The sequence below is a fragment of the Balaenoptera musculus genome, chromosome 19, assembly GCF_009873245.2.
Source record: "Balaenoptera musculus isolate JJ_BM4_2016_0621 chromosome 19, mBalMus1.pri.v3, whole genome shotgun sequence".
NCBI classification, from domain to species: Eukaryota; Metazoa; Chordata; class Mammalia; order Artiodactyla; family Balaenopteridae; genus Balaenoptera; species Balaenoptera musculus.
The window spans coordinates 2267254-2282604 of NC_045803.1; the positions used below are offsets into that span (position 1 = coordinate 2267254).

A 15351-nucleotide genomic window follows, 5' to 3' on the forward strand; every position below is an offset into this window, starting at 1 on the left:
TTGTTTTACTGCGTGCAGTAACAATAGGTAATGTTTACTGAGCGCTTACTGTGGCCCAGACATGGTTCTAAGATCTTTTGAGGATGGTAACACCAAACCTCAGAACATTATGAGGTGGAAACTATCTTATCTCCTTTTTATAGATGAGGACACTGACGCGCGTAGAGAGGACAAGTAATCACTAGTAAGTGGAGGAGCCAGGATTCACATCCAGGACAGGCTGACTCCAGAGTCCCCTTCTGTACTGGCCCTCATGTAATCCCCTCAACAACTGCTTGAGGTGGGTATTCTTAACCACTTTTGACAGTTGAAGAAGCTGACCCTAAGAGTTCAGATCCCAAGACCTCCACTGAGCAAGTTTTTTTTCTTAAACTTTCTGACCCAGTTTCTGTTATGTAAAATGAAGATGATATTCTGTACCTCATAGGACTGTTACGAGGACTAAGTGAGCTCATACCTGTAAAGCACTTCGTGTAGTCTCTGTCACATAGTAACTAGTGCTCCGTAAGCGTTCATTCTTACATTCATCATTATAATAATGCTTTGAAAAAGCAGTGGAGTTTAGTGGAAAGAAACCAGAATTAAGTCAGATATTTTTATCCTCTTCCTGATTGAATAAGCTTGGCTGGAGGCCTGGGGGTGGTGTGAGGTGGCCAGGGACTTCTTCAGAACTATAGTTTGTCAGAAAGCAAAAGGAGAACTTGGGTCTCCTGACAGTTTTTTGGTCCAGCTATTTGTAAGCCACGTGGACTCTATTGTAACAAAGGTAATACCTCTTTCTGGGGAAGATGGCTTTTTTCAAGTCTCGTAGACTCTTTATAAGTCCTGAGTAGTTAGTTGCACATGGGGTGTTTTTTTTGTTATATTCTGGCGTCTGCTTGAGCATATAGCTTGGGTGGTAGAGTCACGCAGACCTAGGTTGATGAGTGGGCTCCATTATTTACAGGCTGTGTGACTTGTGCAAAAGACTTCACCTCCCAGAGCTTTCACATGTGAAACAGTGACAGTATTCCTTATTTTCATTGAAGGTCGTGAAGGTCACATCAGAGTGTGAATATATGCAGCACGCCTAATACATCTCTGTTGTTAATGAATGGGTGGCTTTGAGCAAGAGAGAGATTGTCCTCAGCCTGAAAATCCAGAGCAGAGCAGAACCCCAGCTGTAAATTATAGGTTTCCCAGGGAGTGCCTGGGCTGTGAGAGGAGGGTGGAGTAGGAATAGGGGAGTGAGAACAGAGGGAGCTGAAGGGAAAAGTTTCTAGGTTTTGATTATTCGAGCTACTCACCGTTCTTAGAGTCTCTCACTAGAGTCTGTCACCGTTCCTTTCTCTTCCTCCCAGCTGTGCCCTCTCAGGGTGAAGCCCTTCTCCATGTGAGGAGCCAGGAAAAGGAGAAGGTGATGGGAATTGAACTTCTTAAAGCCATGTCCCTGGTTAGTATTCCCTTGCTTTTCAGGATTTGGTAATGTTTGTTTCCTTCTGAAAATTGTCCCACTTTGAGGCCTGGCTCCTATTTCCTCTCTTTCTGACGAGTAATGGGGCTATAGGTAGCTTCAAACAGCCCAATACACTCTTACAGAGCTTCCACTTTTTCCTGTTCAGTGTTTATTCTTCACTCAAGAAATGACCCACTGTGAGCCCTTCCCTTGTACTCATTTTTTTCATGAGTATCTGACAATACAGAAGTACAGTCCTTAGAGGAGATTTGAGAGCCACGATCTGCCTAGTCCCTAAATCCCTATCCGTGCTCTCAGAGAGCTTACTATCTGTTGGAGAAATGAAAAGGTAACAAACATTTATTTTTACAGTGTGATCAGTGCTGCAGGTGGAGAGTGGACTTCCTGTGGAGTGGAGGGGAAGGGCCATTAATAGCCCGAATGAGTGCCTTTGGGTGAATTACAAGAAGGTGCCCCTTCATCTGTACTGATGAAGCTCTGTGATAGGCCACAATCTGGCAGGAGGAAATCTGCTTATTTTAGCTCCTTTTTGCCACCTTGGTGAGAAATCCTGCACAATCTTACTCACTGTTGGAAGGAGGAGGCATTGGGAGGGCTTGAGTCACAGAGGAAGGGATTTCTGAGTTGCATATTGAAGGAAGTGGAGGAGATCTGCAGGCGCAGGTGAGATGGGTGACGTTTTTGCCACAGTAAACAAAGATTTCCCCTCCCTACTTGACTGGAGCCATAAGTGTCTTAAAATGCCAGGGAATGTACTACATCCTTTTTTCTTTCTAGGATGAATACCATAATCTATTTAATCAGCCCTTTGTTGTTCCATAGTTAAATTGTTGCCAATATTTTACTATTTAATAGAGAGCGTTGCAGTTATCATCTTTGTATTTGAATTTTTGCCCTCATCTCTGATTTCTTTGGACTAAATTCCTAATTTTTCATTTCTTGCAGATGAGAGTTTCTCACACTTACTCTACTCCAGAATGTTTTTAATATTAATATCTTATTGACCAATAATAGAACCTTAAGAACTATAACTCATGTTCTGATTAAACTGCTGAACAAGTGTCACCAGCAAATTAATTATTATAAAACTATAAAAATTGGTACATAAATTTTAAAATCTAATCAAATCAAAACAACTTAGAATATTAAAAGTGTTTTATTTTACATCAAAGACACAATAAGCAACTTAAAGCAAAATACCTTTTTTAAAAAAAAAAAAACAGATTTAATGCCACAGAACATGTACTACCAATGGAACTTGTTTCTTAGAGCATATATACATTTTAAACAAAAGCATTATTGTTATTTGTCAGAAGAAAATATTTTAAGAGTGCCAGAGTATGGTATAAAGGTTAGTAACAAGGACTCTGGAACCAAACTGCCTGGGTACAAATTCTAGCTCCACCATATACTAGATATATCACCTTAATTTCAGTTCCCTCAACCGTAAAATGGGAATAATAATAGTACCTAATTTATAGGACTGTTGTGGGTATTAATGAGTCAATATATTTTAAGTGTTTAGAAAAGTACTTGGCACATAATAAACACTAGCTATATGTGCTACTGAAGAACTACAATATGATGTTTAATGCACAAGAAGCCCTGAACATCTGGAGTGTTTATATTTCCAATGGAATATTAGTTTTAAAAATAATAACATTTTGCACTGAATTTGGGAGAGTCCTGGTTCTGGGTAATGGACTAAGCAAGCTCCACCTGTCTTTCCCACTGAAAGCTGGGATGCATGCATGCATGAAGCATGCATGCTCCAGAATGCATGAAGAAGCAATTTGAAGTCTCTAAAAAGTACATAACAGGCAGATTGGGAAAGAAGCCCAAAATGTGAAGTCCCACCAAACCTGCAGTGTGATTACCTTTTTTTTTTCCTCCCAATGTCTCTTAACATGGATTCAACAAGCACAGAACTCAGAAGTAGGCATTGGCATGGATAGAAAGAACTGCAGGAGAAACTTTCTAGTTTAGACTCAAGAAGTGGCAAAGGGATCTAATGCTCAGAATGAGGGGGAGGGGAGCAGAAATCCCCCTTTTAAAGTGGTAAGTGCACAATGGAATGGAATAAGTAAGGCCCAGTTATCTGGCCAGAGAACGAAAAAGGGGAGCCCCCTGGGAAACAAAGTACTGGAGAGATCCCAGAGAGGGAGAAAGTCACCCACATCAAGTTGTTTATGATCTCATAAGCAGCTCACTCTGAGCTGCTCATGTATGTATCTGACCCTGAAGAGCATACCATAGTCTATGAGCATGAACTAAGGTCTCAGGCTGGCCTTAGACCAGGCTGACCACTGACTGGTGCATAAGTAGGACAAAGGTGAATATCACTGCACAGAGTTGAAAATGGAACTGCTGTTGAAACCACCACCCACAGAAAGCTGGTTAGAACTTGCAGCCTGAACAAAATATCAGCCAACATTCTCCATAGAATTTAAACAAGACGTAGAGTCTCATAATATCCAGAATGTCAGGAATATAATCCAAAATTACTCAGCTAATGAAAAGCTAGGAAAATTTCAATTCGTAGGGAAAAAGGCCACCACTGGATACTAACGTTGATGTGACACCGATGTTGGAATTATCTGATAAAGACTTTAAAGCAGCTGTTATAAAAGTGCTCCAGCAAGTAAAGTTGAACATTCTTGAAATGAGTGGAAAGATAGTCTCAGCAAAGAAATAGAAAATATGAACAAGAAATGAAAAATACAGTAACCAAAATAAGCTCACTGGATGGACTAGTGGCACAATGGAGATGACAGAGGAGAGAGTTAGTGAACTTGAGGATAAACAGAAACTATCTAATCTGAATAACAGCGAGAAAAAAGATTGAACAAAGCCTCAGGGTCCTATAAGACAATACCAAAATGTTTAACATTTCTATCATTGAAGTCCCCCAAAAAGGAGGAGAAAGTGAAGTGTAGAAAAATTTGAAGAAATAATGGCTGAAAAATTACCAACTTTAGTGAAAGACATAAACATGTGCGTCTGTAAAGCTCATCAAACTCCAATATGATGAACCCAGAGAAATCCCTACCCAGAAATGTCATAATCAGACTGCTGAAACTAAAGACAAGGGGAAAAAAACTTCAAAAGCAGCCAGAGAAAAACTGTGCTTAACATACAGGACAACAGTGATATGGATAACTGTGGGTTTCTCATCAGAAACCATGGAAGTCAGAAAAGTAGAACAACTTTTTTAAAGTGCTCGAAGAAAAGAATTGTCAACCCAGAATTCTATGTCCAGTAAAAATAGCCTTCAAGAAGGTGAAATAGTTTCTCATGTGAATGAACACTAAGAAAATTCATAGACAGATTTTTAAAAGAATTGTAAAAGGAAGTTCTTCCAGTAGATATTATATCAGAAGGGAATTTGGAACATTAGGAATGAAGGAAGTGCAACAAAAATGGTGAATATTTATATGTAAATGCAATAGACTGTTCTTTTGAAGTATTTAAAATATCTTCAACAGTTGAAACCAAAACTAATAGCTTAGGTTTGCTGAGCAGGACAGGATTTGAACATAGGTGATCTGGCTTCAGAGACCATGTTCTTAACTACTATAGCATACTGAAATTACTAAAATAAAATATAGGTAAAACGTTTATTGAAATACTAAACCAAATGTTTCACCTCTTCCTGGCCTCCTGCTCTTCTTTCTTTCCCATCTCTCCTTCATAATTATCATAGGTAAAAATTCTTGAGTACTTAGCCAGGTACTGTGCCTGTTACTTCATTTAATTCTCACAGTGCTGCCATGAGGTAGGTACTAAAATTATTACCATTTTTTTAGGAGGGAAATCTTGAAGCACACAGAAGTTAATTGGCTTGGCAAAGATCACCCAGCTAGAAAGTGACAGAGTCTGAATTCTTTGGAATAATAATCTAACCTTTTTCTCTGGTTTTATTTAAAAATCATTCTTAGATGTTGGTATAAGTGAAATCACAAAAAAAAAAAAAAAAGAAAGAAATGAAAAATCTGCCATCAACCATAGAACTGGCCTCACTTCCTGGTTGGTTAGAAATTCAGCCCATGTAACAAAACACAGGTTACCTGTCATGTGCTTACCTCATATCATCTCTTGATACTTCTCTGCAGATTATCAAAAAATAACTTGCCAAATGAGTTCTTTCCTAATCTAAATATATTTGTTTTTCAAAACAAAATAATAGTGCTGGGCATTTTTTTCTTTCATTCTTTTTAGGCATACTCCTTAATATCTCGAGAACACTAAGATTTCTTAGAATATATTGTGGAGATTGAAGTCATACTGATCAGGTCAGCATCATTCCTTGAAACTTTCTGTTGCAGTCCCAGAGCTCTTTAGTTTTTCCATGTAGAAAGTGAGCTAACTCCTAACATAGATAAAATAATTTAGTGCTTGATGCTCTTCTGTTTTGAATGCAGTCAACACTTTTTTATTTGAGAATGTCTTCTCACACCATAAAATGCTTCAAGAACAGAGAGTTATCGCTCATATTTTTTCTTTTTCTTAATATATATAAATATAGCTCTTTAGTTTTTCCATGTAGAAAGTGAGCTAACTCCTAACATAGATAAAATAATTTAGTGCTTGATGCTTTTCTGTTTTGAATGCAGTCAACACTTTTTTATTTGAGAACGTCTTCTCACACCATAAAATGCTTCAAGAACAGAGAGTTATCGCTCATATTTTTTCTTTTTCTTAATATATATAAATATAGGCAGAAAAGTTTTTCAGTAAATAACTACATGACCTTGATCATTTAGATCCCCCCAGGGCAGTTACTCACAGTTTTTTTTTCCCAAATGTGAACAACATAACTCTTTACCCTAAGGCCAGCTAAGTCAGGGCATGAACACTGATTGAGCAAGATTATATTTGTGTTGTTTCAGGATTCAGTGTCTTTCACGGATATAGCCATAGACTTCTCCCAAGATGAGTGGGAATGGCTGAATCTTGCTCAAAGGACTTTGTATAAGAAGGTGATGTTAGAGAACTATAGGAACCTGGCTTCATTGGGTAAGAGTATATTCCTCCTTCCACCTCCCCCTAGGAGTCTTTCCACTTCAGTAGTCTTTCATGACTTTATCAGCATTTTCCTACAATGTTTCTCTTCTCTCAGTACCATTTAGACTGTGTCATAGCTCTGGAATATCCACAGCATAGCTAATTTTCTTATTTCCTCTTATATGCAGGTCTTTGCATTTCTAAACCAGATGTGATCTCCTTATTGGAGCAGGATAAAGAGCCCTGGATGATGAAAGGAGAGATAACAAGAGGCCTGCACCCAGGTAAATGCAGGATAACTAGAGCTGGGAAAACTATCCTAAAGGTGTTTCTTCCCTCTGATATTTGCTGGAAAATACCTCTCAAAGTCCCTCCCAAATTGAAACTTCTTGTTCTATTTTTTTTAAAGATTTTATTTATCATTTATTTATTTATTTATTTTGGGCTGCATCAGGTCTTAGTTGCAGCACGCAGGATCTTTGTTGAGGCATGCAGGATATTTCCTCGTGGCTCACGGGCTTCTGTCTAGTTGTGGCGTGCGGGTTTTCTCTCTCTAGTTGTAGCGCGCAGGCTCCAGGGCACGTGGGCTCTTCTAGCACGTGGGATCTTCGTTGAGGCATGCAGGATCTTTTGTTTTGGCACGCGGGCTTCTCTCTAGTTGTGTGTGGGTTTTCTCTCTCTAGTTGTGGCGCGCAGGCTCCAGGGTGCGTGGCCTCTGTAGTTGTGGCGCACAGGCTCCAGAGCATATGGGCTCTGTAGTTTGTGGCACGCAAGCTCTCTAGTTGAGGTGCATGAGCTCAGTAGTTGTGGCGTGTGGGCTTCGTTGCCCTGTGGCATGTGGGATCTTAGTTCCCTGACCAGGGATCGAACCCGCGTCCCCTGCGTTGTAAGGCGGATTCTTTAACACTGGACCACGACGGAAGTCCCTCTAACACTATTTTTTAAGTGTATCTTTTCTTCCCCACTGGTGTGACATACACCTTTACCTTTAGTGATTTCCTATAAATACCACAGTCTGTTCCTGAACTCTGTTATGTTCCATTGCTGTTTACCTAGTTCTGCTCAAGTACTGTATTGTTGTAATCATCCCTGACTTTCAACATTTCTGGGTTCTTCAGACAGATTTGTGTTTAGTTTTTCAAACTTGTTTAAGTATTTTCCTTTCTTTAAAATGTGACTTACCAAGTTAACAAGTATTATAGCTATGTTCTTCTCTCTGCTTTTAATTATTTTTCTCTTTGGTGTTTCTTTTTTATTGTTGTTGTTTCTTTTTGTTTTGTTGTTTGTGTCTTTTTTCCCCCTTCAGTTGGAAAGGTTTTAGTTCTACAGTTTGTTAACTTTATGACTTCATCTATTTTTAAATTTGTACTTTGAAATTCATCCACTTGAGATTCAAAACATTGTCTTTTGATACCGATATGAAAGATGAAGAAATTAGCCCACTAATGTTACCTCCTCTCTCTTTGTCCATCATCTTCCCACTTTTACTGTACCTATTGGGATTTTTGACTCAGGTTATTTTCTTCAGTTTATTAATTTTTTTCCCTGTCATGCTTGAAAGCTGTTTTTCTGGTTTAGAAAGCCAGATAATAGCCTATAGACATATATTGCAGGGAAATGATCTTCAAGTGAGGAGGTTAGTTTATCCTGTGGCCTGTAGTGTGGCCTTTTACTGCTTTCAGTTCTCAAAGTTTTAAGAAGTGGATGTTGGTATGTCACTTATAGCCCTAATGATGTACATTAATAAATAATAAAAAAAATGAATTAAGCATCCAATTCAAGATATTAGAAAAAGAACAAAATGAATCTCAGGGAGACTGAAATAAGATATATAGTGATTTATATTGCTAGAGATAAAAATAGGTATAAATGAATCAGAAAACAGTAGATCTAATGAAAATAAATCCAACATAGGCTTCTTTAGAAAACCAATAAAATATATAAAGTATCCAGACAAATGAAAGAAAATACAAGAAAAGAAATAATGGTAAATGACCACTGATGCCTGAGTACGTAAGAGAATCATATGGATCTATTTTTGGAATGCAAGTCTCTGCAAATAATTTGAAAACCTGGATGAAATGGATGATACTTTACGAAAATATAATAACCACAACTGACACCAGAGATAGAAAATTTAAACAGACTGGTTACCATTGAAGAAATGTTGAAAGTCATCTAAGAACTGCCTCCGCCAAGAAAATAAGCCACAACCCCAAATTGTTTTACAAATAAATTCTATAAAGCCTGTAAGGAACACTATCAACATTGTTTAAAGTGTTCTATGACAGAGAATAAAAAGGAGAACTATAAAAAATGTGTTTATGAAGACAGCATAACATTTGATACCAAAATATTACCAAAACAGCACCCAAAAAAAGGAAATTACAGACAAAATCAATTATGAATATTGGTGCAATATCTTAAATAAAAAGTCATGTTGAAATAATATACCAGAGCCAAGGAGGGTTTATTTGAGAAACGCAAGGGTGGTCACAGTGCCTAACTTTAAGAACTGTCAAAAACGTTTACCTTTGTGGGCTTCAGCAACTGTTTTGATTCACATGGTTTCATTTGGAAGTTTCCGTTGTTTTGGCATTAAATAAAGGAGACGTTTGCTTTCTTAATATCTTTCAGACTTGGAGTTTGTGTGGATGAGAAAGGAATTATCTCCAAACCAGGACATCTATGAGGAAAAATTGTCCCAGGCAATGATAATGGAAAGACTTACAAGCTGTGACCTCGAATGTTCCACATTAAGGGAAAACTGGAAATGTGAAGACCTGTTTGAGAGGGAGCTGGTAAGTCAGAAGACACATTTTAGGCAAGGGACAATCAGTCATATAGGTACCCTTATTGAGAAAGGAGACCACTCTAACAAATCTGGGACAGTTTTTTATCTGAATACATTATCTTATATAAAACAGGTATTTCCTATCGAAGAGAGAATATATAATTTTGACACAGATAAGAAAAGCTTAAAAGCACATTCCTTTGTGAAAAAACGCAAGCAAGTCTATGGAGAAAAGAAACTTTTGCAATGTAATGACTGTGAGAAAACTTTCAGCAAAATCTCAACTCTTACTCTTCATCAAAGAATTCATACTGGAGAGAAACCCTATGAATGTATCGAATGTGGAAAGGCCTTTAGCCAGAGTGCCCACCTTGCTCAACATCAGAGAATCCACACAGGAGAAAAACCCTTTGAATGTACTGAATGTGGGAAAGCCTTCAGCCAGAATGCTCATCTCATTCAACATCAGAGAGTTCATACTGGAGAGAAACCTTATCAATGTAAGCAGTGTCATAAAGCCTTCAGCCAGCTTGCACATCTTGCTCAACACCAGAGGGTTCATACTGGAGAGAAACCCTATGAATGTATCGAATGTGGGAAAGCTTTTAGTGATTGTTCATCTCTAGCTCATCATCGAAGGATTCACACTGGGAAAAGACCCTATGAATGCATTGACTGTGGGAAAGCTTTCAGGCAGAACGCTTCTCTTATACGTCATCGGAGGTATTGTCACACTGGAGAGAAACCCTTTGATTGTATTGATTGTGGGAAGGCTTTCACTGATCATATAGGACTTATTCAGCATAAGAGAATTCATACTGGAGAGAGACCTTACAAATGTAACGTGTGTGGGAAGGCTTTTAGCCATGGCTCATCCCTGACTGTCCATCAGAGAATTCACACAGGAGAGAAACCCTATGAATGTAATATCTGTGAGAAAGCCTTTAGCCATCGTGGCTCACTCACTCTTCATCAAAGAGTTCATACTGGAGAGAAACCCTATGAATGTAAGGAATGTGGGAAAGCTTTTCGGCAGAGCACGCACCTCGCCCATCATCAGAGAATTCATACTGGGGAGAAACCTTATGAATGTAAGGAGTGCAGCAAAGCCTTCAGCCAGAATGCACACCTTGCACAACATCAGAAAGTACACACTGGAGAGAAACCATACGAATGTAAGGAATGCGGGAAGGCCTTCAGTCAAATTGCACACCTTATTCAACACCAGCGAGTTCATACTGGCGAGAAGCCTTATGAATGTATTGAATGTGGGAAGGCCTTTAGTGATGGCTCCTATCTTGTTCAACATCAGAGGCTCCATTCTGGCAAAAGACCGTATGCATGTCTTGAATGTGGGAAGGCATTCAGACAGAGGGCATCCCTGATCTGTCACCAAAGGTGTCATACAGGTGAGAAACCTTACGAATGTAACGTCTGTGGGAAAGCCTTTAGCCATCGTAAATCCCTTACTCTGCATCAGAGAATTCACACAGGAGAGAAACCGTATGAGTGTAAGGAATGCAGCAAAGCCTTCAGCCAGATTGCCCATCTGACGCTGCATAGGAGAATTCATACTGGAGAAAGGCCCTATGAATGTAAAGAATGTGGAAAAGCCTTTAGGCAGAGTGTACACCTTGCTCACCATCAGCGAATTCATACCGGAGAGTCATCCTCAATTATTCCCTCGTCTTCACCTGCATACCACCAGGTCCTCTAGCTTCAATATTCTAAATCTATCTATCCACTTCTTTCCAACTCATGCCATTATCATGGTCAAAGATGCAACCATCTCGTTTGGATTTCTGCATAGCGTTGCAACCATTTTCCCTCTTGCTTCCCTCAAGTGCATTTTTAGCACTGTAGCCAGCTTAATCTTTTAAAAATAAAGAACTATATTCATGTTACTTTTCCATTTGAAACACTTGTTTTGAAGAATATGTTAGATAATCCACTTAAAGGGTTTAGCATGCCTTCCTGGGCTTATAATTAATGCCATTAAGGTAGAGTTTTCCTTACAGTTATGTTTAGCTGCAGGTGTAATGAACCAGTAGGTCAAGACTAAGAAGCCTACAAATTTTAGAGTAGGCGGAGAACTCTTTACTCTCCTAGTAGGTAGGAAAAATGAACACATTCAGAATTGAAAGATTGTATGATATACAGGGTAACATGGTGGCTTGCACCCCCCTCTATGAATAAATATAATGACGTCTAGCATTGTTGATGAGAGAGTCTCACCTCACCTGGCACTTACAAGTGATAATAGGCCAATTAGAACAAAAGGTAGAATGTAGGACTAACTAGGGGGTAGTATTAAAAATGAACTAAAATGAACAAGCTAGAAAACTTGAATAGGTTAATAGCCATGAAATAAACTACAAAAGGTAGTTCAACACTTTCACCTGTGGAAAAGCATCACAAACAAGCCCTGTGATGTTTAATTGTTCTAGAGCATAAAATAAATACAGTAAAGCTTCCCATCTTGTTCTGTGAGACTGACAAGACTAATACCAAAACAGGAAAACATATATATTGCAGTTGGCTTATGAATGTGAATGTTAAAAGTTAAATATTTTTTAAATATTAAAAAACAGAGTAAATGAAAAGCTAGACATGTCTCTGTATAGACAGACTCAGTCTGGCAAAGATATTTCTCACCAAGTTAAATACGTAAATTCATTGATAGTCCAAAAAAAGTCCCTATGTGTTTTTAAGTTGACAAGCTCATTTTGACCATCTAGAGAGTACTGTGATATAGCAAAGAGTGTAGTACTGTAGTAATCATTAAATTAACATTAATGGAGCATTTACTAATGTTCCAGGCATTGTTTTAGGTGCTGGGGATACAGCGAGGTGCAAAATGTACAAAAACGTTTTTCTTCACAGATCTGGTGGGAGAAGACAAACTAAAAATTGAAATACTATATAGTAAGTATGTGACATGTACATACTTGTACATGATGAGAAATGATCTAAAAAGGGAGCCAGGGAGTGCTGGGAGGGGGTGCTTTATTCCCCCAGAACATATGGGCATTAGAACCAAGGGACTAGGGAAGAACTAGAAAAAACTCAGCCCCAAAGGGCATGATGAGAATAATCATGACAGTCTCAAAGCAGATAATTATGATGCTCTGAGTATTGCAGGAAGGGAGAATTGATGGCTTAACAAGGTTCATGAGAGTTCTGTTCACTCTTTGTCAATCGTGATTTAGAGGCTGGTGGAGGGTTTTGTTTTGGGTTTTGTTTTGTTTTGGTAGCGGTCTTATTGAGATATAATTCACGTACCATACAATTTGCCCACTTAAAGTATATGATTCAGGGAATTCCCTGGTGGTCCAGTGGTTAGGACTCGGCACTTTCATTGCCATGGCCTGGGTTCAGTCCCTGGTCAGGGAACTAAGATCCCGCAAGCCGTGTGGCACAGCAAAAAAAAAAAAAAAAATGTATATGATTCAATGACTTTAGTATGTTCAGAGTTGTGCAACCATCACCACAGTTAATTTTAGAACATTTTCATCACCCAAAACGAGATCCCCTGCCCTTTAGTAGATACTCTTACACCTAGAGGAGAATACTTACCTGGAGCACCTCCTACACCTGAAGGTACCTGGAGTACCCAGAGCTCTCGGGTTTCCTCTTGGTTGCTGCCTGTGGCCATGTGAGGGGAGCTCTTATCCAGAGGACACTGGAAAATGGAGCTTTGGGGCTTCCTCTTTACTTCGGCATCAAGGCTAGGAGATGGACGGTCTTACCCAGAGCATGTAGAGGGTTTTGAGTGCCCTTATATATGATAAAAAGGATTTTTCATTTCAGTGGGGCAAAGACGGATTGATCAGATGGCCTTGGGACAGTTAGCTCTCTGGAAAGACATAGATCTATACTTTGCACACTGACTGATGAAGTCCTGATGGATTAGAGATCTAAAGGTACAATATTAAAGTACAAGAAAAATTTAGAATATTTCTATAACCTTGGCTTGAGGCAGACCTTCTTAAGCATTACACATAACCCAGGAGCTGACATTAAACTGAGTAACACTTCTGTGTGGAAAACATCAAAGTTAACAGATAAATGAGAGACTGAAAGAAAATGTTTGCAACAAATATGATAAAGGGAAATAATCCCTGATATTTAAAGCACTCTTACAAATCAGTAATAGTAACATCTGCAACTCAGAAAAATGGACAGAGCTAACAGCCTCTTTAAAGAAGATGAAATAAAAACAGCTAAGGAAAATTACCCACTATCATTAGTAATCAAGGCAATGCAAAATAAAGTGATGATATATTGACTTTTTCCCCCAATAGATTGATTTTAAATCACAGAAGAGTGATAATATCCAGTTTTGGTGAATGTGTGAAAAACAGCACAGTTCCATTGTTTGTTATATAAATTGCTGTATGTATAGACCATTCGAATCAATATTCCTCAGAAACCAAAGTGTACACAGGTAGGTAAATGTATAATGGGAAACATTTTTAATGATAAACTCTTAGTAACTTAGGGTAAGGGGAAAATGGGTAAGTTAATTATGTTGTATTCTTTCAACAGAATTATATGCAGCTGTTGAAAAACTGTAAATGTGTATATAGCCATAAAAGATAGTTGTGCTATATTAAATGAAAAGAATTTTTTCAGACCTGTATTCTAGTATAAATTCATAATCATAATATCAAAAATAAAACCAAAAATACATGTTTTTCTGTTTTCCTCTGCCCAGATTTCCTTGCCTTCTTCTTCTTTTTTTTTTTCCTTCTTCTTTTTTTTTAAATTTTTTTTATTTCTTGCTGTTTTGGGTCTTAGTTGCTGCGCTCGGGCCTTCTCTAGTTGAGGCGAATGGGGGTAACTCATTGTGGTGCCCGGGCTTCTCATTGTGGTGGCTTCTCTTGGTGCGGAGCGTGGGCTCTCGGTGCGCGAGCTTCAGTAGTTGTAGCATGCAAGCTCAGTAGTTGTGGCTCGTAGGCTTTAGAGCACAGGCTCAGTAGTTGTGGCGCACGGGCTTAGTTGCTCCGCGGCACGTGGGATCTTCCCGGACCAGGGCTCGAATGTGTGTCCCCTGCGTTGGCAGGTGGATTCTTAACCACTGTGTCACCAGAGAAGCCCTTGCCTCCTTTTTTTGACTACACTCTCTCTTTTCCTTTGAGTAACTGGCCATACCCTGTCTTACAGTTCCGAGGGACCTAGTCAATCAGATTCTCTCTGGAGCTTGAAAGGGAGAAGGATCTGTTCCCTAAAGGGATGATGCTGGTGTCCTTGTGTTTGTGATCTTTGGAGCCGCCCTAGTTTTTGTGCTTTCCAAGGCTGCAATTCCTTAAACGACTCACCATCCTCTCAATACTTCATTTTCTGCTTGTTTGCTTGCAATTAAAGAAACTTAACCAAGTCAGAGTTTGGTATGAAGATTATGTAATAGACAATAGAATCTTTGGAATATTGGAGGTGTTAGGGATTGGTGTTTGGGTGAGGTGGGGCAAGTGAGACTCCTGTTTCTTTCCTAGCCTAGGAAAGTAACAACTCGTGGTGTGCACTGGGTAAACACCCAAGTGAATTATTATTAGTTGTAGTCGCCTGAGGTGAATAGAGGTCTAGAGTCCTGAATAATGACAGTTTCAAGAGGAAGAGGAATGCCAAATCCAAAGAGTGTCTATGATGCCGGTAGCTAACTGTTTTGGGTAATTTAAAACTCAAATCTTGAACTTTCTGAACTACTAGCAACTAAGGGTCTTTGTATGATATTGTTGAAAGATGTCTTATACTGTTTGAAGTCATAGGGTTAAGATTGCTTAAAACCAAATTGAGAGACTCCTTTTATGGGTTGCTAAGGTGGGATGCTGGTTAAATTCTGTATTTTGTTGTAGAGTGGTTGTAAGGTCTGAATTGTATCCCTCCCACCTCCAAATTCACATATTGAAGCCCTAAACCCCAGTGTGACTGTATGTGGAGAGAGACGGCTTTGGGGGAGGGAATTACGGTTAAATGAAGTGATACGGGTGGGGCCCTAATCTGATAGAACTGGTAACCTTATAAGAAGAGGGAGAGACATCAGAGGTACTAGAGAGAAGTTACGGTGACAATTGAGAAAAGTTTCTGGCAATTTACC

General features: G+C 38.9%; 1 protein-coding gene across 15 annotated transcripts in view; it reads left to right on the plus strand.

Moving 5' to 3' along the window:
• ZNF470 (zinc finger protein 470) overlaps nt 1-15351 on the plus strand; it is a 68596-nt gene that overhangs the window by 24891 nt on the left and 28354 nt on the right. For 2 of the 15 annotated variants that reach the window (XM_036832214.1, XM_036832213.1), the window contains 5 exons: nt 144-280; nt 1341-1432; nt 6346-6472; nt 6649-6744; nt 9098-11158. In XM_036832214.1, coding sequence (XP_036688109.1) covers nt 1400-1432; nt 6346-6472; nt 6649-6744; nt 9098-10971 — 2130 coding nt within the window. In that variant the 5' untranslated portion in view covers nt 144-280; nt 1341-1399 and the 3' untranslated portion in view covers nt 10972-11158. Of the gene's footprint in view, nt 1-143; nt 281-1340; nt 1433-5674; nt 5749-6345; nt 6473-6648; nt 6745-9097; nt 11159-12137; nt 12635-13558; nt 13947-15351 lie in introns of those variants that run through there. The other 13 variants (XM_036832225.1, XM_036832224.1, XM_036832221.1 and 10 more) reach the window with 12 other exon arrangements.